At 47.2% G+C, this 23,901-nt stretch overlaps 1 protein-coding gene across 19 annotated transcripts; it reads right to left on the bottom strand.

Annotated features, from left to right (window-relative positions):
• Positions 1–83: 83 nt before the first annotated feature.
• map7d3 (MAP7 domain containing 3) lies at positions 84–23,901 on the bottom strand. 19 transcript variants are annotated; one of them, XM_076046394.1, is made up of 20 exons: positions 23,746–23,901; positions 16,165–16,266; positions 15,750–15,830; positions 15,432–15,595; positions 14,887–14,998; positions 14,401–14,484; positions 13,718–13,822; positions 12,969–13,070; positions 12,467–12,568; positions 9,940–10,065; positions 8,143–8,282; positions 6,565–6,695; positions 6,225–6,466; positions 4,923–5,043; positions 4,045–4,330; positions 3,839–3,892; positions 3,664–3,750; positions 3,314–3,621; positions 2,633–2,928; positions 84–2,538 (listed from the first exon to the last, which is right to left on the bottom strand). In XM_076046394.1, the coding sequence occupies exons 1-20, from the start codon at positions 23,789–23,791 to the stop codon at positions 2,531–2,533; spliced, it is 2,697 nt and encodes an 898-aa protein (XP_075902509.1). In that variant the 5' UTR covers positions 23,792–23,901; the 3' UTR covers positions 84–2,530. The 19 variants fall into 19 exon arrangements, with proteins under 19 accessions (XP_075902509.1, XP_075902511.1, XP_075902510.1 ...); XM_076046396.1 differs by having other exon boundaries at positions 3,314–3,655; positions 3,731–3,750; XM_076046395.1 differs by having other exon boundaries at positions 8,143–8,258.

Raw genomic sequence — 23,901 nt, 5'->3', positions numbered from 1 at the left:
AAAACAATAAAGCTGTAAACAAAAAATGTCAAGGTTTTTTTTTTGGGCCTCTCGACAGAAGGGAACACAAACGTCAAGCGGAATAGTTTTGCAAGACTTTATTGTTTTTACACTTTTATCATCTCCGAACACTTTAGATATATTTACAGTACAAATGTTATTCATGAACAAGGGCATCGTTAAGGGGTGTAAATCTTCCACGGAAATATGCATATTCACAGAGTTGCCCTGCTTGGGTAGACCGATTGTCGAGGCCGAGGTAAGGACATGCTTTCTTAGTTTAATGATAAAAAGCACTAAATCTCAATCTAAGGCACTGTGCTATCCTAGTAGTACTGACGACACGGAGAAGTAAGAGCCGCCGGCCCCGCACGCGAGCCATCAAAAACGCAGCCAGAGCTGGTGGGGAATGCAGTACCTGCAGCTGCAGACAGGTGCCACCCACGGATGAAAGAGATAGGAAAAGGTTTCAGGCAGGGCGTATAAATGTCACTTCTAAAATATCTGGAAAGTAAACTTTATCTTTTAGTTCCGTAATTTCACACAAATCTCCTTCAAGTCTGTACAGTAAAGCTTCTTCTCAGTAACAATCCATTAAAACATAGCGAGCAAAAATCTGTGACAGTGCCAAGACTCCCGGGGTCGTCTAGAAGAACGCATTAAAGCTAAAAGCGTGAAGCTCCAAGGGAAAGCGGTAAAAAAAAAAAAAAAAAATGGAGGGACCCGTCCGGCAGTTTGTTTTAATCTTTGAGCTAATGAACCACAGCTGGCGTCAAAGGTCAAAGATCTGGAGTAAAGACAGATTTAAACCAGGGAGGATGGAAACCTGGAGATCAAGGCCAAAAAAAAAGAAAAAAAAAGAGAGAAGCAAAAACAAGGTCCAAACTCAGAACTTAGACGATTCAAGCGAAGGGAATATCCTCTAAGCAGAAAGCTGCCACCTGAAATGACGTCTAATGTATGAAACGCAGTTCGATGACCTGAAGAGCGTCACACAGAGGCACAGCCATGACTCTCATCATGGGTCGTCCGACACGTTGCTGAAGGCTGCATCGACTCTCCTCGCCACCAGGGTAAGTTTAGTTTTACCGAGGAGATTTCAGCTTTAAGCTTCCAAACACAGACAAAGAAACATATGTTGAGTTGGGGGGGGGGCGAAACGTTTGGCCCTCTGATCTTCGGGCGTGGGTCTAAATTTTCTGTAGAAAAGGGCTTTGTGGAAATGTTTGGGTCGCCAGGCTCCCCAAATGTAACCTAGTCTGACAGGAAGTCAGATTTCCTGACGCCACTCCACCCCGAACATGGCTTCACTCGCCTAATACTGATCTTATACACAATACAATAACACTTAAATATAGGTAGAAATGCTTTCTTTCATATATAAACAGATGCCAGATTTCAATCTATCATGTAAAAAATAGCTGAAATGCATTTTTTTTTTTTTTTTTGTCAGACGTAGCAGCTTAGCGTGTCAGGGTGGGAGAGGGGACACCGAACAAATGAAACAGAACCACCTGCAGAGAGACGAGCGGATCGTCATGCGTGGGTGCGTATGACTAAAGCCGGAAACGGAGGACAGAGAATGCAACAAACTGACAACAGCACAACATCTGCGTCCCCCTCCGCAACACAACAAACACAAGATTATAGCGACGCTCAGAAGCAGCTGTGGACAACAGTTAACTGATTACACCGACGGTTATGTAGCACGACACGGTAATGGGTTTGCGACTCTGATGTTAGTAAACACGTATCTCATATACAAAAAAAGAAACCTAGATGGGCAACAAACCCGGAATCAAACTGCTGTAACTTGACTGGATGAACGAATGAATCCAGAAGCTGTCATAAATCACTCGGCGCACTCTAGTGGGCAACAGAGGGTGGGTGGAGACTATTCATATCTCCGGTTTAGGCTAGAAAGTGGAAGCCCATCGCTGCTGGATGCTGGTCGAGTTTGTTCAGCTAAATCAATGAAGTTTAACCTCAAAGTCTCTTACACATGGCCTCATGTGCAGATGTCCTGGAATATCCGCATACAAAAAAAAAAAAAAAAAAAAAAAGACTAAACATACGACAGTAATTACAATATCAAAGAAGCCCAAACTTAATAAATTACAACAATGCACCCTGGACAAAGACACAAAATCTTTTTTTAAAAAAACAAAAAACAAAACAAAAAATGATGTCAAATTCAAACATAATATAGAAAAAAAAAAGCATTTGAAAAGAAACTAAACACAGTTGGAAGAGAAAAGAGACCTGAAGCAAGCACATTTAAGGAATTTCCCTGAAGCTTAACATTTTGTTTTTCATACATGTATAATTTGAATAGATTAAGTTTCCTTGTCGTTCATGGGTGCAAAAGTAGGGGTCTTTGTTGTTGTTGTCGTCGTTTTGTTTTGAGCTCCTCCACGTGGAAAAGGAGAAGCTGTGGTGAACTTGGGGGGAGGACTTTTTAGTTTAAGCTCAGCGGGACAGGAACGTCACGAGTGCAACAGTAAGAGGCTTCTCAGTGTTGGCTGCAGCATCACATCTCTGGAGAGCCAAAGACATCCAGTCAGCCGACTTGAAACGGAAAAAAAAAAAAAAATCATTCACGACGGCCGAACAAGAGCGGCTCTCTCCTCACCTGACAGGGCTTCTATAGGTTGAGCGGAGGAATGCAGGGGGTTGACAGGGGTCCCCTTGTCCTCGAAGGCCACCCCGGTCCCGTCCGGGCTCCCGTCACAGTGAATCAGGACCTGGTTGCAGTCGTCCGCCTCCATGAGGGGCCGAGCCTTGGCGTGGACGTTGACGTTGACGTCGATGAGCTCCTCGAAGCTCCACTGGTTGGGCTTCCCGTTGAGACCGGAGACCAGCTCTGCCTTGGAGGAGTCCTCGTTCAGGAACTCGGAGCCTTCAACGAGGTGCCCTTTGGAGACCGGGCTGTTTTCGGAGGGGTGGGAGGAGAAAGAAGTGACTGCAATGTGGAGGTGTGAAGAACAGGACTTTTTTTCTTTTCCATTTCCATCCAAAACAGGAAAAAAGGGGAAAAAAGTAACAAAGTAAAGGAGGAGCTCTATGTATATTCTTCCATATATGAGAACCTTCTCAAACGTGCAATATTGAGCACAGGTCACTGAAAAAAAATGGCAGCTAATTCGGAGCAAAACCTTTGCTTTATGTATATTCTTATGTATGTTAGAACCGTTGCGTTGGAAAACCAACACACTGGACCTTTAACTCTCATGAGCTCCATATCAATATGCAATAAATGGTTCAAGTGATGAAAGTGATGTACTGTCACTCAGCTCTTTATATAGGGTCGTACCTGATTGCCTGAGTCTCGTCTGTGTTTATGCCATTGTTATTCTCCTTGTCGTCCGTCTCTGGCTGTCCATTGACGCTGGCCAGAGGCTCGTCCGGCTGCCCCTGCAGCTCACCGGAGGACAGGCCGCCCTCGGCATTGGCAGACTGTTCCTCTGCAGCCTCCTCTTTAGCAGCCAGGCCATCTAGCTGACCTACAGTGTCACCACCTGTTCCAGAGACGGCCTTGGTCAGGCCCTCCTCGTCGTTCTCTGGGGAGCACTTGTCATCGTCACCGGCGTCGGTGTCAACATCAGCGTCGGCGTCAACATCAGCATCGCCATCAACATCAACATCGTCAGCGTCAACATCAGCGTCGGCGTCAACATCAGCATCGGCATCAACATCGTCAGCGTCATCAGCGTCGGCGTCAACATCGTCAGCGTCTGCATCAGCATCTCTCTGTGCAGGAACCACAGGTAGCAGGTTACACACAAACACTCACACACCCTGTGTGCAAAACAGTTGAATTGAAATACTTTCCGCTTACCTTCGAGTCACTCTGGTCCCCTTTCCTCGTTCTCTTCATGATCTCCTCAATTCTCTGGAAAAATGAGTTTATATAAAATGTAAATGACAGCTACCGACAGCAATTTTGTCTTTCTGTGATTTTTTTTCCATGACTCTGTCCAGTCAAAACCCTGAAGTAAAAGGCCATTCTCTCCCTCTATCCATCCATCCATCTCCTCCTCGCACCTTCTTCCGTTCCATCCTCTCCTGCTGGTTCTGCTGCATGATGCGCTCCCTCTCCTGGCGGACCCGCTCCGCCTCCTCCAGGGCTTTGGCCTCCGCCTCCTCCCGCTCCTTCTGCAGCTCGACCTGTCGGGCCGCCTCCTCCTCGGCCAGGCGGGCGCGCTCCACCTCGGCCAGGCGGGCCTCCTCCTCCTCCTTGACTCTCCTCTCCTCAGCGAGCTTCTTCTCCTCCTCCACGCGCTTCAGACGAGCTTCCTCAGCCAGACGTGCTTCTTCTTCCTTCCTCAGTCTGGCGAGGTGAAGCAACGGCAAAAAAAAAAAAAAAATGGTTTGAAAGGAAATCAATTTTGGGAATTTCTGTATAGTCATGGTCCGTGGTCAGTGGTCGTCAACTGGAGGAGTCTTAGGACCCATGTTTTTTTCTCCTTATTAGTTGCAACCAAAATCTATTGCACAAAAATAAAAACGCAAGCCCACTTTCAATCATCTCTAGTAAATACATGCCCAATATTTTCTCTATAAATATATACATTTTAAAATCCCTATTTAAAAAGAGTGGAGGAAACTGCCCACAAAGCCACAACCCAATCAAAACAGCTCAACGATCCACTTTTGGGTCACGACCCACCACTTGAGAAACGCTGGTCTAGATTGTTTTTCAAAATCCAATTCACAAGAAATGCTTTGAAAAATTCCACGTCCTCTAGTCTACACATAAGTCTTTGTTTTATTCTAAATCACATGACAGGGTTTCATTAAATACCAGCCGCAATTCCCTGGAGAGCAGAAGACCTAAAAACAGCATCTCCGTTATTCAAAGTGAAAAGACAAATGTCATGGGCCATTTGCTCTCTTGGATGGGGGGTCAGGTTTAGACTCACTTCTCTTCTTCCTCCCTCTGTACCCGGAGCTGCTCCTCCTTCTCTTTCTGCTCGCGCATCAGACGGCGGTTCTCGGCGAGAATCTTGGCGGCCTCGGCGGCAGAGTTGGTGCCTGGGGTGCCTTTTGAGTTTGCCAGTTCAAAGACAAATGCAGAACATTAACTCATTCAGAAGGTCTCCGTGTTCACTGTTCAGCCATGACAACACCAGCCAGCAGCAGGAAGGAGAACACCAGCGGCTGATAAAGAGTTGCATCACTTTCACATGACAGTTCATGTGCTCTTGGAAAAAAGAAAGAAAGAAGGAAACACGATAAATCTGTGGGAATGTTCAGTCTTCCTTTGCAGTCTGTAACTTGAATCCGTGAAATGAAAACTTTGAATGCACAGGAGTTTGCATGTTCTCCCCGTCCCTGCGTGGGTTCTCCCAGGTACTCCAGCTTTCTCCCAAAAACATGCAAATTGAATTGGCCGTAGGCGCTGCTGCGAGTGTGAAGGCTTGTTTGTCTTTCTATGTGGCCCTGTGATAAACTGGTGATGAACTGGTGATAAACTGGTGACTTGTCCAGGGTGCAACCCCGCCTGCGCCCAAAGACAGCCACTAAGGCTCCAGCAACACCCCCTGGCCCTCAGGCCTCCCTGACTGCAGGAGCGGTGATAGAAAATGGATGGATGGATGTAGTTTAATCAGCTCTAACCACCAGGTGGCAGCAGAAGCTACTTCTAGTTTCTACAACTACAGGCCGACCCCTACCTGAAACTACTTTACATTTAATTTGAACAAATTTGATGCAAAGTCCCTTTGCAACACTTCATTTTGAATGAGTCGGTCTTAACATTGCTGATATGTGACTGTCCTTACAGTAAGCTGAGCCAAAATTCTTAAATCCCAAGAATACACTGTATCTTGAGATTTAAAAAAAAAAAAAATCTCTTCTGATTTTTTTTCATTTTAAGTCTGCATTGAAAAGTGAGTCAGCAAGGAGTCGTCGTGTTGGACTTAAGCAGAGTTGATTACTTCAAACAAAATGTGCCTCTGACCTCAATTTGAAATTCCTTAGTAGTTGAACGAGGGCAAGTCCGAAATAATTATTCAGTGATGAAGAAAATAACTATTTCACTTCTTCCAGCTGGTTTCAGATGTTTCTATGAAACCGACTTCATGCCACCTATCTGCAAATATCCCCAATTCCAGATGAACGGTCCCTATGAATACTGAACCTGGCTTATTAAAAACTGACAGCCAGGTACAATGTTACACCAATTATTTGAAACATGTAGACAGTGATCTGTCGTCACTCACCATCTTTGTCCTTGTCCTTGTCTTTGTCTTTGCTCTTGCTGGAGTCGGCGGCCTGCAGAGACAAGGCCTGGATGGGCATCATGTCCTTGGACTTGGAGTCCCTCTTTCGTAAAGTGGTTGGTCCGGGCGGGGTGAGCGCCTGCTTCTGTATGGGTGGAGGTTTGGTCGCGGCCGCAGGCTGAGGGGATGGCGGGCGCTGTTTCGTGGCGGCAGGTGAAGGCGGGCGTGCCTTGGAATTTTGCCTGAAAGATGAGAATTCCCACTTGAGTCTCTGTGAAATGAAAGACTCTGTGACGCAGCAGTGGGGTGGGGGTGGAGGGGGTGAGTTTGGTGTTCTTACTTGGTAGCGGCTGGGGACGGGGTCCGCTTGGGGGCTGGATTGGGGGCTGGGGAAGGAGAGCGGTTGCGTGCCAGGCTAGTGGACGGGGAGGGCGGACGCTGCCCCCGGGGTGACTGCTGCTGCTTGTCCCTCTGGAATTTGCAAAGACGACCGCTGACCGTTACTGACACAGAACGGCATCGTCACACACGCAGTTAGGGGTTAATGTGGAAAGAGCAAGAAGCAAGGCGGCTCAACCGAAATAGAAAGTTTTGATAGTATCTCCGACGGTCGTGTAAAAGAAGCCGTTGGTCACGATGTCATTCATTCATTTTAAATTCCCTCTAATTCTATGTTCAGAACTGAGCAAAATCCCTGAGTTGCGTCACACATTCAATACATTCCTTATATTAGCTTTGCCCCCCTCCTGTCTCTCAAGACCATGCAAAGTTTAAGAGGAAACTGTTTCCTGCCTGTAGCTCAACCTCATCAACCTCCCTCTCTCTGTACCGTGCGCGCACGTGAAAATTCTGCATCACGGCACAAATCTGCTTATTTGCATGAGAGGATGTAATAAAGTGGTGAGGAGAGCCAGAGGCCTTCAGACATTTGGATCCAGGGTGGAGTCTGCTTTGCATGGCCTGATCCGTCCACCGCCAGGCGACTATGCATCCCTTTGTCTCACTCTATGGTAATGAGCGCCTTCACACGTACAGCCGACAGCAGATAAAGCCCCAGGCCACTGGTGGCCATTGTCAATTTTGCGAAACAGAGAGCTGGACAAGGCGACTTGGGCCCTTTGAATTTGAACATGATCGCCGGCAGTCGGCAGCATAAGGATTTTCCCTACGCTGGTGTCCTGCAGCAGCGCTTTGACATGCAAATGTTGGCTGGATGTGTGCATATCAATCACACACTCGGGTGCTGCCTTAGACGCACGCGGCAGTGGCAGCGTGAATCTCTGGAAAGCCACTGATTTGTTTCCAATTCTTAGGAGTGTGATTTTAAAGGGATTCGTTCTGTACATAAACACACAACAACAACAAAAAAACAGGCAGACTGATAAACGTCACCATCCAGATGACGAAATTATTGAAAGGTTACGTTCATGTAGTTTCAGAGTGAAGTTTTGAAACTCATCAAAACGTTTAAATCAATGCACTTTCCCAGCATCATAATATATAATAAGATAACTTATCATAATAAGTGATCCAAATGTTCAACACCATTATATTGCTTCCCAGAAATACGTAAAGTCCACCCTTTACTAGGGATGCAAATGAACAATTAATTTATTAATCGTTCAAATAATTGCGACTAATCTAATTTGATCGATTAAATTCTTAATTGACAATTAATCGATAATCGATTAATTGTTTGCATCCCTACCCTTTACTTTAGCAAACTCAACAATTGAGAAAATGCTATGAAAAAATATAGAAGTTAAAACTGAGTGTTTTTGCAAGAGAATGCAAACAAAGGGCTAACTTTGTAATTTAGTGGAGATCTTTGGGTGATTAATTATGCAGCGCTGCTTCTGGAGCCCAAGATGAAAAGAAGAAAGATCTTAGAAAAAAACATTCCGCAACGTGTCCTTACCAGGTTGGGGTCAAGCGCGCCGTCGGCCGACACAGAGGTGGTCATGCCGCCCTTCTGTCGGTCGATGCTGCGGCTGCGCACGGGTCCGCGCGGCGGGTGCAGGGGACTGGCGGAGGCTGAGCGAGGACACAGGTGACACTCTGGTAAAGGACACAGTCATCGCAGGGGCCGGAGCGGGAGTGCAACCGAGGGCAGGCGCGAAAAGTCGGGCCGAGTTGGGCAGCAAAGCAGCGAGGGAAGAATGAACAGAAGAAGAGAAAAAGAAGAGGGGAAGCAAAAAAGAGGTGGGGGTCCAGGGTGTGGAGGGGGGGTGGGGGCAGTGGTAGTTGACAGGAAGGAAGGGTGAGGGGAGAAGAGCAAACACAAAAAAAAAAAAAAGCCAATTGTTAGACGTAGCACCGTAAGCAGGCGACAGCAGGATTTCTGAAGCATTGATCGGGCAAAATTATTGGAGATGCAAGCAACAGAGAGGAACCATTTCCCAACACACAGACCCCCGCAACCACCGGGAGGTGCAAAGGCCTCTGGACGCAACACAAAGACACCCGAGCAACGAGCAAAAACACACACACTGTACAAAAACCTACAGCTGACAGCACGACAAACACAACACACATCAAACAGGTTTTATTAGTACACTAAAGGAGCAGTGGATGTTTTCCGTGTTGTCGTGTTCAGTTCACTTCTGAGTCTTTCCTGCTAAAAACAGATCCGCAGAATAAAAACCTGCTGGAACTTCCTGCTCGGTTTTGATTTGGGTTGCATCATAATTACAAAGATAGACTGACAAGAGAGAAAAAAGAAAGGCTGCGCTACCCCGGGCTGTGTGTGCTTAAGTGCAGCCAATCACTAGTGAGGAGGGTGAGGGCTGTTCTCCGCTGGCTATGAGCTTGCTGTGTCAGATTGTGGGATTAGCCACGATAATCCCGAGACCTGGAGGACTCTCCCTGCCACTGCCTGCAACACAAAAGTGTTTTATACTCCCTTCTGAGCGTTCACGAGGCCGAGCCCTCCCCTCTGCTGCAGCAGTGGGGGATGTGTCATGTTTCAGCTCCGACTATATTTAGCGGAGGATCGATCCCGACTAATGGGAGTGTAATGGCTAATCAATAGGCGGCGTAACCTAAAACCAACGCAGGGATGAAGCTGCATCATCAAGTCAACATGGGGAAAATTTTATATTCTCCCCCCCCCCCGGGGAAAAACATGCCATTAGTTCGTGTCGCGTATCGAAGTCCGAGGGAAATCCGGCCAAACTGCCAGAACACATGCAACAGTGTGATTCTAACGTAACAAGAACCAACAGGTAAGCAGCTTAGCGCAAATCTCCCGGCGTGGTGGCCGGTTCCTCCTCGGATGCAGCTCGCGGCCAAGTCAACCCCTCGCTCGGCTCAGCGCACAACATCCAATTGTGTCAAATCTGAGCGTGCGTGCGTGCGGGGTGGACCCGTGCGCGCGTGTCAATATTTACCGAGCGACGGCTCGCTCTCACATGACTGTGCTTTGCCGCCATCGACTACTGTGATGCAAAAAACACGACACAAACGGCCGATTGTTGTTCCAGCGGTGGCTTTTTCAAAGCGCAGGAGGCCGGAGACTCGACTCGCAATAATCCCGAGAGGCCGACGTTTGAAATGCACCAGGAAGGCGAAGGGGCGTCTGCAGCGGGGGAAATGTGGTTCAACTGCAGTGAAACCGTGAGCAGCTATTTTCTAACGGCGAGAGGCTTTTATGACGGGACGGCCCCGCCCTACATCCTACCATCCCCTCTGTCAGGCTCTCCGACACTGAGGTTACCTGGAGCATCTTTTCCTTCTGCTGACAGCGCGGCGGCACTCTTGCTCCTAGCTAGTGAGGCCTGGGTGGGGGTGAGCAGGCGACTAAGGACCCCTCCGTCCACAGTGCTGACCGGTGGCCTGCGAGCTACTCGGCCAAGGAAAGAAAAATAATGAACCCGGGAAGGAGGAAGAAGAAGGAGGGAGGAAAAAAAGGTAACAAAAGGGGCCGGGAGGAAAGAGTGGAATAGGAAGGGGGGTGGGGGAGGTGGGTGAAGGCAAAACAAAGGAGGGACAATTAATTTAGAAAGGGCACCATGTGATTGAACCAACAGGAGAGAATTGGCATCAATGAAGAAATAAAAAGTCCCAATCATCTTGCAGCAGCAGCTGATCAACTGTCTTTATGTTGTTAGCGTTCTGTGATATTAGAATAGAACACAGATAAAGGCAGTTAAAACAGACTGCAGAGGAAGAGCAATGGGATTCATCATGGATTCATTGTTGGTAAAGAAAATAAAAGAGAGAGAAAGAGGCAGTTTGAACACTGGTAGATGAGGTCAAATCAATGGCTTCTCAGGGAGGGTGGAGGTGAGCTGGTGACGGACATGTAAATACATTAGTGGGCTATGAGAAAGAAGAGGAAGTATTATTGGGTAGGGAGACAATAAATAAAAGAAACCTGTGACTTGAAGGGGTGAAGTGAGACGTTGTGACCGAGCAAAAGATCTTCAGCTTCTGTTGTGCAAATCGTACTCTGGTGCGATTAAGAGAAGAGTTTAAATAGGGGAGGCTGACACGAATTGATTGCACAAAAAAGAAAAGAGCAAGATGATTGTGAGAGCACTTTGAAATGGTTTGACTGCACAGCAGAAAAAAGAGCTCTTGCTTCAATGAAGAAGAAGAAACTGTTTTCCCTTGATATAAAGCAGTGATGTAGGGCTACCTCTGATCTAGTTCCCTAAACCCAGCACTGGAGTCACACTTCCTATTAGAACCCTATCACTGGGAAGACATCTGCTCAGGACAGACGTGTTTGTGTTAGCTGACGAACGCTCCTGGTGCGGCGTGTCCTGCTGTTCTGCACCCCGGTGATGGAGAACCGCCTGCTGTTGAACTAAGAGTGAAGCCGCTTGGCAGATATGTGGAGTTAAAAAGATGTTGCGTGTCAGTTGTCGTGTTAATGTTTGACTAAACCACAAAAGAACAAACAAACAGACAAGGACAGTGACGTTACGTGGACGGTACGAGGAGTCGGGGTCGGTCGACGGACAAAAAAACCCCCAAAGCTGTGGTGGTTAATGACAGAACAGAGAGTGCGGTGGGTCGCCGTGGTCCCTTCTGTGCTCTGGTGGGATGGCACTGACACACACCAGACACACACACACACACACACACACACACACCAGACACACACACACACACACACACACACACACACACACACACACCGCTAGAGCAAGAGCACAGCGACACGGATCCAGCTATGATGTCATCTGGGAAAAGGAGGGGGGAATTGGACGGGAGGGAGGGACAATCAACACTTGACAACAACAATGCACTGTGCTAGCGCCGCAGGCTGCTCAAGAAAGTTATTTTGCATGACAGAAAAAGAGAGAAGTAGGGATGCAAATTATCGATTCATTCATTCATCGTTAGTTGATTGACCTTATCGATTAATTAACGATTAATCGACTAATTAGCGCTTAACCGATAAGAGGCGATTTTTCCTGGCAACCTAAATTTCAAAATGAAAAATGTGTAAGGAACACATTATTTAAACCTTAAATAATGTTAAGGGTCCAGTGTGACCCATTTTTACATTAGAGAACAGAAGAAACACCCAAAACATTTATCCTCTGACTTTAAGTTGACTGCACATTTCAACAAAGTAACTTGTTTTAGGTACATTATGACCATCACAGGATCTACAGGTGAATTGCTCTTTCATGCCACAACAATGTTATAATGTTATTAACTACCCATGTAAAAAACATTCAATTAATTGCAACTAATTTAACTTAATCGATTAAATTCTTAATCGACAATTAATCGATAATTGAATAATTGTTAACATCCCTAGAAAAAGAGGGCTTTGGCCACAGGTGAGAAACGCAGCGCTGTGCACAACGTGCTGGGTTAGGACGGCAGAGAGTGAGTGGCATCACGAACCACCATGAATTCAAAGCGTTCTCAGTTAATCGCAGGCAAAAACGATGCAAGAGTGCTCAGAGTGATCGGAGTGATCAGCAGCTGCCGGGCAAGATGTCATTAGGTGGAAAGGAGGCACAAAATGAAGGCAGACGCGTAAGAACACTTGAACGCCCCCGTAACATTAGCCGAGGAGGATGCGGCCTGCTATCAAGTGTTAACCCCGTCTGTCTCGCTGATGAGGAACCAAAAGCAAGTCGAGAGACGGAGAGCAAGCCACGGACACCGCAGCAGCATGCGTGTTACTCCCGGAGGCGTGGCCTGAGCCATGCAGATAGGGCCGTGAATTATGTAATATATATATAAAAAAAGACAAGCCGATTGTTCATGCTCGCCACCTTGATCATCCGACGTCCCCTTATCGAGCCTGGTAGGGGTCGCGGCAGCTCGGCCCACACTTACTCGTGTGAGGGAGGAGCTTCTCGTCTTCATGGAACGGCCTGAGGGCATGAGAGCGGAGCCGAGTTACAGCCAGCGAGGCACCAGGAGGCGAGGGAGTGAGTTCCCCCCCACCCCCGAGACACTTTTGCCGATCATGTGCACTTCATTAGGCTTCATGAGAGTCACCGGGCTAGAGCAGCGAGCAGCTGACGTCCGTGTTTACTGAATAATACGTCAAAACAAAGAGAAGGGAGTTTTACTTCCCCCTCTCGGAAACAACCAGCTGCTAAAATGAATGTGAAATAGCGACAGCAGCTGGTAGCGTGGACAATTACAGCCCCGCTATATGATATTAAATGTAAGGATAACAGGTGAGTGCTTCAGCTTCTGGAGAAGCTGTTTGGGGTTTGCTAGATGGTGTCGCGTCTCGGTGTGGGATGTTAAGAGGGTCTTTAGCACCTGTCTGCTCCACTTGAAGCTTATTGCCATCTTCCTTACTGGCCTGAGTGGCAGTGGCATTGCTAGGCAACCGGTTACAAGATGAACTTCTGGGCTTAGCTCCTGAGAGACAATGATGAAACACTCAGTGGTGAAATGACAACAGTGCTCCTCCGTCAAATGGTATGAAAGTACATTCACAGGTTTCAAGAGAGACGGTGGCAAAAAAAAAACAAGAAGAAAAAAGATGAGGCACTTTAAACTGGCAGTCTATTGAAACTGTGGACAGAAAGAAACAACCGTGTCGCATCGACCATTTCTTTCTGAAGAAGATTCATTCCTTCTACACATTATTTTGATTATTTTCAATTTCTGAGTCAAATAGATCAATTCAGACAATCTGATTCGAGCCGCGCAGAGACACGAGGCCAATGTGTGCAGCTGCAAAACTGAGACAAACAAAAGATGAAGTGGATTTTACCAGTTCTACCAGCTCGGTGAGCACAGAAGCCCAGTCCTGGATGTGGCCAGCGCATGGGTCGGAATTTACTTGTGCGACCTTGCGGCCTATTTACTGGACCTGTGTTACTATCACAGAGCAAACCTGACAACAAAGACTATGCCTATGCGGATGACAAGAGACCATCCGAATCATGGCAGAGTACAGCAGTGAAGGGAGGGAGGGAGGGAGGGAGGGAGGGAGCAGCTAGGATGGGAAGGGGAAGGAAGGGAGAGAGGGAGGGGAGGAGGGGGGGGTGCAGGTGACTTACTTTTGTCGGGAGATTTGATGAGGGTGGCAGAGGAGGAGGAGAGGCGTTTGCTGATGCCAGCGTCAGGCGGCAGTTTCAGGTTCATGGTGGATGTGGAGCGCTTGTCTACAGGGAGGGAAGGAGGACGGACAGACAGGGGAGGCGGCGTTTACACTGGAGGTTAGCCAAGGGGAGGAGGAGGAGGAGGAGGAGGAAGGGTGTGTGGGGATCCTACTGGGATGTTTAGTAGGCAACATGTGGCCTGACACGGTGAATATTTCAACACACACAAGATAAAGTCAGACGCGCCAGTGAACATGGTTGGTGTCGGTTCTTCAGCGGCGAACCCGGTGGTTTTTTTTAGTGCCAGAGAAATGTGCGAGTGAGTAAACAACCGGTGCTTTGATGGCTCCCAAAAGGGGCATCAAGGGCAGAGAAGGCTCAGAACTGCTTTCAGCCCTGTCATTTGTGTGTGTTAGCCTCAACATGCGACGGCGGCCGTGAGTCCTGAAAGTGCCCCCCCGAAAGGTGACGGTGAGTAACTTCAAAAGCCAAAACAGGGTTAGTGACACACTGGCAGCAGGGTGGGGGTGTGGGCGGGGGAATCGGTCGTGCCGAAGCGTTCCGGAGCACCGGAGCACAGTCCATGCTGCGTTGAGCGAAGGCGCAGAGCCAAAAAAAGAGATCAAACAAAAACTAAAAACCTTGTCGACTCCTGGGCGGCTTTTCTGGCGAGGCGGGGGAGACAACTATTGTTATGGGGGACGAGACGCTGCCGTCAGAGTCTCCTGTAGGGGGGGGAAAAAGGTAACTTTCAGAGAGGAGCGAGAACATGGCCGACTCCCCCGCACGAGGCCAGCGGGGGGTGGGGGGTGACAGTAGGAGGTGGCGGCCAGACCCTGTGACACCCGGTGCCTGCGGCGAGCCTCGCCGACACCGAGCGCAGCTAATCGATACGTCACCAGCTGGAGCCCTGCGGAACACAAACACTCCCTTCTACTCCCCATTCACAAACAAACTGCGACCCGACTGCGGCTCGCCGATCACGGATAAACCGTCTTGAAGGCAAAACAGCAGCGAGAGGGGGAGTCAAAGTTCCAACACCGGTTCCCTCAGGACTGCTGGCATCTGCTTTGCTTTTTCCACTTTCCATGCAAACACCACCGAGTAGCGCGACAGAGGGTCCGTACCTGTCCGTCCCTCAGAGTCAGTGGACAGCCCCCCCCAGGACCACCGCTTCTGCCTCTGCTCCATGCGCTGGCTGCGCTCCATCGTCCGCCGCATCACGGCCTCGTAGTGCTCCTGCAAGCACGGGGAGACAACAGCAGTTGCGTTTCCATTGCCTCTAGAACTGCACGGATATTTTTTTTTTTTTACAAGCCATCAAAGAGAAAAATATAACAACCGTTCTTGACAGCAAACAAACGGAAACTTAACGTCCAGCAAGATTTTATGAGAATTGTGGCTGATGCGCTTCACACCATTCAATGGAAACACCTGCAAATCTCAATTGCACTTGTCTTGTCTTGTCCACATTTCAGAAATATCGCTTTTATTTTGACATAAACTGCAATGGAAACGCAGCTACGACATTTTCCTCCAAGCTCAGATCTTTTTATGTCATTTTCTACTTGAAAAGCTCCTTTTTTAATTTAAATATCCTCACTAACATACAAAAGCACGGCAGCATCAGCGTGTGTCAGCTGCTCCAAACTCAGCTTCCACCCAGCGGTACCTTCTCCTCCTCCTGCTTCTGTTTCCTCTTCTCCTCCACAGCCATCCGCTTCTGCTCCTCCTTCTTGCGCTGCTCCTCCACCTTCTTCTGACGCTCCTCCAGCTGACGCTCCACCTGCAGCTTGGCCTTGCGCTCCCGTTCCATGATCTGAGTCTCGCGCAACGCTGGGGGCGGGGAGGACGCAAACGCATGGATGTGAGAAAATAACTGCGGGGTAACTTTAGGGAAGTTAAAAATCCAAAAAATTCCCATCAGGCGTTCCCACTTGGTTTCAAACCCAAAGAATTCCTGGACCTGAGACCGGGGTTGTGCCCTTACCCTGTTGTTTATCCGCCTCTTCTCGCCTCTCTTTGGCCACTCGCAGACGGTCGTCTATCCTGAGCGCCGCTCCGTCAAGGACTGCAAGGACACACGGGCGACACGCGCATGTAACCGAAAGGGCAACCCTGCAGATGGGAGCCCGTTCCCACAACATATGAGTGGATTACAACGGAAGCGCTGCAGCGCTACCCAGGCAGATGTGTGCATAAGACTGTGTCCTTAATGAGCTTTGCCAACTGTTACAGTAATACACTGATGACTAAGACTCACCGGCAGTAAGCCACGCCGAGGGGAGATGAGATGGTGGTGGTGGTGGGAGTGGATTGTGTTGCATTTAATGGCTCAGATTATGGATAGACAACGGCAGAGTGACGGCCGGAGTGCTTCTGTGTCAAGGTGTGGTATCGTTTACCTGGCTTGCACCCGTGAGGCTTTGCTGGCGCACTGGCGGTTGGTCCGGGACTGTTTCCTGACAGGCTGCGCCGCTCCTCGGCCTGTGCCTGTGCAGCTGCAGCTGTATGCAGGGAGGGAGGCGGGGGGGGGGGGGGGGGGGGTGTCAGGGGGAGAAGCACACAACTTTTTTTTTTTTTTTTACACAGTGAAGCAGTGTCACGTCATGTCGCGTCTGACTAAGCAAGTCAAACAGTATTGAAGGAACTGTGGCGGCGCGTCGTGCTTGAATCAGCTGTTCTCTCCGCAGCCTTCTGCTCTCCGTCGGAATGCAGGAATAATCTAGCGGATTGAAGGCTTCACAACAATCCGGCCATTCAACCCCCCCCCCCCCCCCCCCACACGCTCGGAGGCGTGGGCTACTATGGGAAACATGTTTAGAATGCAACCGTAGCTTCTTGACGTACACGAGTGGCGTGCACTGTGATCTGTCAGTCTGTGGAAATCACATGATCATTTGTTGTGCTGTGATGACAGTTTAGGTACAAAACCTGTGAAATGGGAAGATCTAGAAAAGAAAAAAATACATACGTGTGTGTGTGTGTATATGTATATACACACACACACACATATATCTATACATACACATATACATATATGTATGAGTGTTTGTGTGTATACAACTATCTATCTATCTCTATAGCTATCTATATACATACATATATATACACACACAGATACATACATATATATCTGTATGTATACACAACTATCTATCTATCTATATACATAAATACACACAGCAGTATATAACACACACACACACACACACACACACACACACACACACACACACACACACACACACACACACACACACACACACACACACACACACACTGTGTGTACTGTATAAAAAAAGTCCCTTTGTGAAAAGCATCAGATGCAAAACGGCCTCTTCTTCTAAGCCAACCACAGACTGAGGAGCAGGTTTCCAAGCCACAGCGGATCACAGAGAGCCACAGAGGCAGGAAGGAAGGAAGGAAACAGTGAGGAAATGATCGAGCTTTATGAGCAAAGTATCAAGTTTTCCCCCTGTTTTTGCCCTCCTCTGTCAATGTTCAGTCAGCAGCAGAGAACTGCTGACGACAAGGTAAAGCAATTGTCTGTCATGAGGTGTTCACATTACAACAACCCTCGCAGCTGCATTCGGACAGCAGCCTCCAATAAAACGGCTATAATGCACGTGGCAAAGGTCTTTTTTTATATTTGTAATCACTTTTTTTTTTTTTTTTTTTTTTTAAAAGACTGGTTTCACACTTGCTACATTGCAATTTAGTCAGACAAGTAAAAACCCAGATGTTTCATGATTGGAAATCAAGCTTACAACTGTTGCCATAAAAAGTTGAGGCTCATTTGAAAAGGTTAACGTGTGGACACGCTAATATCTGAGTCGAGTATCAGAACGGCACACTGATTGAGTAACAAACGCTGTGTTATCCTCATGAACGCTGAACCTAAAGCTAAATACTTTTCACTCTTACACGACGCACAGGGGACAAGATAAGAACTAGCTTAGCGAGCCGCCCTAGTGACGCGGTGCGCTGAGTCACGATGATGTGCACTCAGGGCGAGGGATAACCACACGGGCCGTGACACTGCCTCAGATCTGAGCCGAGTTGCGACCGTCACACCTTCACCTGGTGGCGCTCACCGCTTACCCTGCTGCTATTCGTATTCTTCTTCATTCCAGCAGGTCATAAAGGTTATAGGTATAGAAAAATAGATACACATCCGCATGCATTTATCCATCCACATGTGATATTCGATCAGCCTGTGTGGTCTGCAAGTATTATGTAACCAAAAAAAGCTATGGGGGCAAATTCAGGGAATCAGATTGACTCTCAGTGAAAGGCTCGTTTGTCAAAGGCTAACCGCTAACTGCTAACAACAGGCTGAATGAACCGGAGTTACAATAATTCTCATGACCACAGCCAAGCGAGGTGCAATGCAGTGTGAAGCGACATTCATATATTTCATAATCTCTACAAGCAACCTTGCCCTAAGCCTGTACATTAATTGGCCAAATTCTGGAAGTCAGACAGTAGTAACTATAAAAATGCTTATGTCCAGCTTGGATGCCAGGCAACATCTTAACTTTATTTGTCATTTATTTCAGTACAAGCGCAGAAAAAAAAACGCTAACTTGTGCATTTGACAAGATGCTTTCATGCGTGTCGGTATTTAAATTATTCCTAAACAAAGTCTGCTTTGTTTATATCAAAGGTCAAAGAATAAAACGCAAGGCATCCTGCGAAGCGGGCCAACTGTTGCTAGGTGACAGGAACAGGCGCGATGGACGGATGAAGAGCTTCTTCACCGTGATTGTGCCTGAATCAACAGAGACGCCGACTCTGAAATGGGCTGATTCGTAGCGCGATCGAGACAACGCGGCAATAAAAAGGGGGAGAGAATTACCCTGGAGATTAGGTTTGCTCACAACCGTTACTTCCAAGTGGTGTACATCATCACAATAAAACAGTGTGTTTTAAACCTGAAGGGAGGTCGCTGATAGGTTAGAACACGCGATAAGACAAAATCAGTGAAAAAACTGAGTCAAAATAAATGAAGCCTCTATTACTTCTCCTTCTTCCATTACGTAACATTAAGGCAAACACATCAGCTGACAAAATGAACTGCTGCCAATACAATAAAACAACTTCCTGTCATGAACAGTAAGGCCGAGTTTTTCCACTGTTGATTGCCGTTGAAATATACCTGCCATGTGCGGACGTGCTGTTAGGCGCCGACTGCAGGTCATAAACCCTGTGCACAGTTGCAGCACCACAAGTGTGTCGCTGAGACAAATAGCAGGGAGGCATTCTGTTTCCCGACACATCTTAAGAGAGAGAGCGGGAGAGAGAGAGAGAGAGAGAAAGAAAGGGAGAGAGAGATGGAGAGGGAGAGAGAGAGAGAGAGAGAGCCAGGTGTGCTCACAGAAATGACAAGGGCCAGTTCTAAGTTGTCTCTCTCCTCTCTATCACTATGGAGACTTGCACTCATTAGCATATATCAGTTCTGCTGGAAGAAGAGACGAGGCGAAATGCTTCAAGATGCAGGAGAGGGATGAAGATTAAAAAATTTAAAATAATTCATGGAGAGTCAGTCGTTATTTTAGTTACTCGCTTAACTGTTGCAGATGGTTTTTAGATCATTTAGTTCAATATTAGTCTGGTAATGTCACACATGGATTCTCACAACAGTTATCATTAGCTTAGACATTATCCAGTGGCAGGATATGAGCTGGGCAAGTGTTGCGACAACTGATGATGAGCTTGTTTACGTAGGTTCAGACTGGCAAGTAGTTAAGATCACAAGTCGGATGCGTGCACTGACACACTTTCGAGTTCGACAGTGCAGCAGTCGTCGCAAGTCGTCAGCTGAATTTTGGATCAGTTTCAGTGTGTGACGGTGAATAATATACAAATTGTCTTTCACCGCCCAAGACAAGCAGGACACAGTTGTGTTGGCCCCGCCTCCTGCTCTCAAGGGGACCAGCGGTTGTTAAGCGAGCACTGACACTATGAGGTGAGGTGGCACCTCAGGTGACAACACAGGAGTGAACTAGAGCAATAGAGTCACCCCTCCCACCATTTCTGTTCATGAAGACTCTTACTTAAGGCACAAGTGAAAGTCCCACATGATGCCATTTGTTTATAATAATAAAACATCTTGGTAAACTATCAGGATACAAAGACTTTTCTCCTTTTAACGTTGAAAAATTGGAACACAAACCCTTCGCTGATTATTGACTTGTCGAGGTACACCAATCCATTAGTTTTCAGCAGGAGGCTAAAAACAAGCATTTACACAAGCGGCTGCAAACAGAGGGCTAAATATGTCGAAGCGAGTGCCGTAGAAAACAAGGCATGAAGCGACGACAGACGCGACATTAGCCGATTTTGTCTGCAGACAGAAGTCGCAGGACACCCTCCCAATCTTTCACACTGTTATGAAGAGGGCGAACAAACCCGCTACCCAAAGGGTGGTGCCAAGAAATGTGGCGCGACACAGCAGGTCAGGCAGAAACCCCAAACACACAAGCAGGCCAGCCAGAATTACATCACAACCCTTGTGCAACAAATCCTCAAACTTTTCAAAAGCACGTGCGGCAGCTCACAGTGGATCGCCATAAGACGGCCGGATGGAACAGTGAGTGGTCTGAACACACCAAGGCCTGCTTGTCACTGAGCAGGTGGCAGATTTATAAGGAAAAATGATTTCCGTTGCTTTGTTCAAGAGTTGTTAATGAGGAGTGCTGAAGCCCATTCACTGGATTTTAATTGCCGTCTTCATCCTCAATTATTGCCATCGTGATCTGCGACATTTCCCAGAGGAATCCAAACAACCTTTTTAGGGGGACTGACAAAAATCCAACTAAGCGAGACAGAATCAGAACAGAAAAGACCTCTGATAAGAAAGTGTGGGCCAGGGCCTGTTTTTACTGAGTGCAGCTCTTACTGCAGCCCCACCGCCCAGCACAATTAAGTAGCTTGTTGGACACGGGCAGGAAGTGTCTGGGCTGCTTAATGAAAGGGTGGACAGTCATTTGCTGGTAAGGAAGGATTTTCTACACACACACACTCACACACACACACACACACACATCACATGAATTCAAGGCATAGTAACTTCCTTCACGTAGCAGACACCATGAAATGTAAGTCAATTACCAAGCACCTTTTTTTAACCAAGTTGAATGAAACACTTTGGCTTCCTATCGTTGTCCCGAGATCTCAGATAATACTACTATGACTGACACACACACACACACACACACACACACACACACACACACACACACACACACACACACACACACACACACACACACACACACACACACACACACACACACACACACACACACACACACACACACACACTCTTAAAGTCAAACACACCAGATCTTCCCTGGGATTACTTGAGATCTCTTGTGCCATGGTAAGCCAAGGCTATTTGCAGTACGGGCAGGATAATGGTGACATCGCATGCCCATTTCCCAGGCAGACTCCTTCAGTGGGACTGTATTTCAATGTGGACAAAGACATTAACGGGATTACCAACGCTGACAAAATCATTAGTAATCATCATCGCATGTGTTCAAAAGGGTGATGGGACTTTTATGAAGGATGGTTCGACAGTACACAGCCAGTTTTTATCACCAACGCTGAGAATAATACTGAATTAAGAGAACACTGCACAATACACGGTGATACTGATGAGAATGACTAGTGTTGCAGAACTAGCGTTGCGCATGTAATTGGTATATAAACTAAGCTAAATATTTACAAACAGAACACAAATAATAAATTGCGCTTTCGAGTGAGCTAAATACATAAAACGGTGGAGAAAAGGCGGAAGATACTGCAATAAAGCAACACTGACGAAACACTGACCTTTGGTATGGCTTACACAAATCAATACGTTTTGTTATTCAAATCTTTGGCACACGCCGACACGCCTGGGTGGGGCAGCGGACGAGGAAGAGGGATGCTGGATATCTACTAGATTAAAGGTGCATTCACACAGAATCCAACAGGGGGATGAAAACGCAACGCTTCCCATTCACTCCCGATATAACTGCGCAGCAAGAGACAGTGAACATTCAACTTTCAATGCCACACCGCAAACTGCCGACCTCAACTATCACATCGACGCACCGTTGCGTTAATTGCCAGAGACATCCCTCACTCCAGAATCCGTGTGTTTTCATAACAGGGTTAGATTTGCTGCGAACGTACTCCTGAAGACGAGATGCAGAACCTGCACATCTAAAATCTAGGCTGGTCCACTTCCTGCGGTTGAACGCAGCCTGTTCAAAAATGTTCCTCATACTTTCAATTCCACAGTGGGAACCTCTCTGAGGCGGGATAAGGGTAACCTTGCAGCGTGACGCCCACTCGTGTCATCTCTCCTTGGACACACTCTTGTGAGAATGCACATTAGCTGAGTCAATTACCAGCGTTATTATTATTATTATTGTTGTTTTGTTTTTTAAAACTGTCATTCTCCTGCTGTGACTGGTGGTTCGAGCCAGCTGACGTTTAAAAAAAAAAAAAAAAAAAAAACTTCAGGCATTCCTCATCGCTCTACAGTACAGTGTGAATATTTTCTTTGAACCACAGATTTGGGTGGATGTGAATTCCATGATTGAAAACACAGGATTGAAAAGTTACAGAAAATAGGAGCAGGTTGAGTGCTAAAAACAAAACAAAACAGCAACATAGATACTGAAAGAAATCCGAGGGGAAAATTCCTCATAATTTAATGTACTTCAACCAACTGCGACTCTGGCCATGAAGTGTTGCATTCATGTGCAAGGGCAGCAAGACATTGGCGTCTTTGGGGATGGGAGCAGCTGAAGCGTGGATGACGGCAGCATTGTCTGAGATTTTTTGGACGCTGTAAATAAGCCTCCATAGGCCTATTTAGAAAAGTCCAAGGTGACATTTGTTGACCAAAACACTGCAGCGATACAACACAGGGCCCGCTAATCCAACCCAACGCACTTTATCTACTTTATCTCCCACGGAGACGTTTCAAGACTTAGCAGCCAGTGTACCGTCTGCAGCGTCAGACACTCCACATTTATCATAAATTCAGGTCACACATTGTTACAGCGGCTAACCCCGGGGTAGACAAAACAGGGGGGAGGTGGGTGGGGTTGGGTTGCCATATGCCAACATACAGGCCGCCAAATGATGTAAAATATAATAAGGAACACGTTGTTTAAAAGTGGCTTCTTTTTTTCCCCTTCTTTTTTAGCAGGAAGCAACAGAACTGCTGATGTCCTGACAAGTTGCTGAGCGCCAGCTCAATTTCTTTCTTTTTTTTTTTTTTTTGTCACATTGGTCGCTTTGGCTGGAGTGTGGAGGTGAACTTTCTCTGACAGCAGCAGCAGATGACACGATTCTGACGATAATCCCCCAAGTGATGGGCAACGTTATCTGAGCCCAGCATCGGTGGCTAAGTTAGCTCTGTTTACCCCGGCTTTCGCAGTTAGTAAAGTGCAGTCTAACACCATTGCCAGACTTGTATTTTTGCCCAAAACCTTTAATTAATTTAAAGAAGAAAAAGAAAATCAACTTTAACTTTTTAAAACGAGACAAATGGACCAGCGAGGTTAGCTAGGCGCCAGAGAAGCAAAGGTCGTGATATGGCAACCGGCTTCCTACAACTCACGGTCCAACTCCAAGCTAACGTTGACTGCAAGTTTGCGACTTAACTTGCTACTTTAGCTCGAATGTAAAGAGCGCATTGATATGTGTATTAACCAGGAGGGTTAATTTATTTAGTTAAGTTCGGCACGCTTTTGTTGTTTGATCTACAAGTAACGTTTTCCGCATCCATTGTCGACAGACAACCCGGGGACAGCGAGCTAACGTCGGTAGCGCCAGGAGCTCGCCGCGGTAACAACTCGTTGAAAGAACCCGGCGGCGGCAGGCGGTACTTGTCGGCACAAGTTACAAAGCGAGAACTCCGTTGTATGACAAAACTCCGCATCACATTTAATGAAGCTTTTGTTCCGTCTTAATCTTACCCATTTGGGCTCGCAAGCCTTTGAGAGTCGTAGCGCCCTCCGCCATTTCTATGAAGTTTCCCCTTCTCTGTTTTTTTTCCCCCTCTAGAGCAGGGGCGCGCAACTCATCGCTGTCGGCCAGGCAGGGACTCGGACACCGCGGGGACGTGGACACCA

The sequence above is a fragment of the Nelusetta ayraudi genome, unplaced genomic scaffold (genome assembly GCF_046127955.1).
Source record: "Nelusetta ayraudi isolate G7.1 ecotype Tasmania unplaced genomic scaffold, CSIRO-AGI_Nayr_v1 ptg000090l, whole genome shotgun sequence".
Taxonomy (NCBI): Eukaryota; Metazoa; Chordata; class Actinopteri; order Tetraodontiformes; family Monacanthidae; genus Nelusetta; species Nelusetta ayraudi.
The sequence above is the reverse complement of the archived record's forward strand: the minus strand, read 5'-3'. Positions and strand labels throughout refer to the sequence as shown.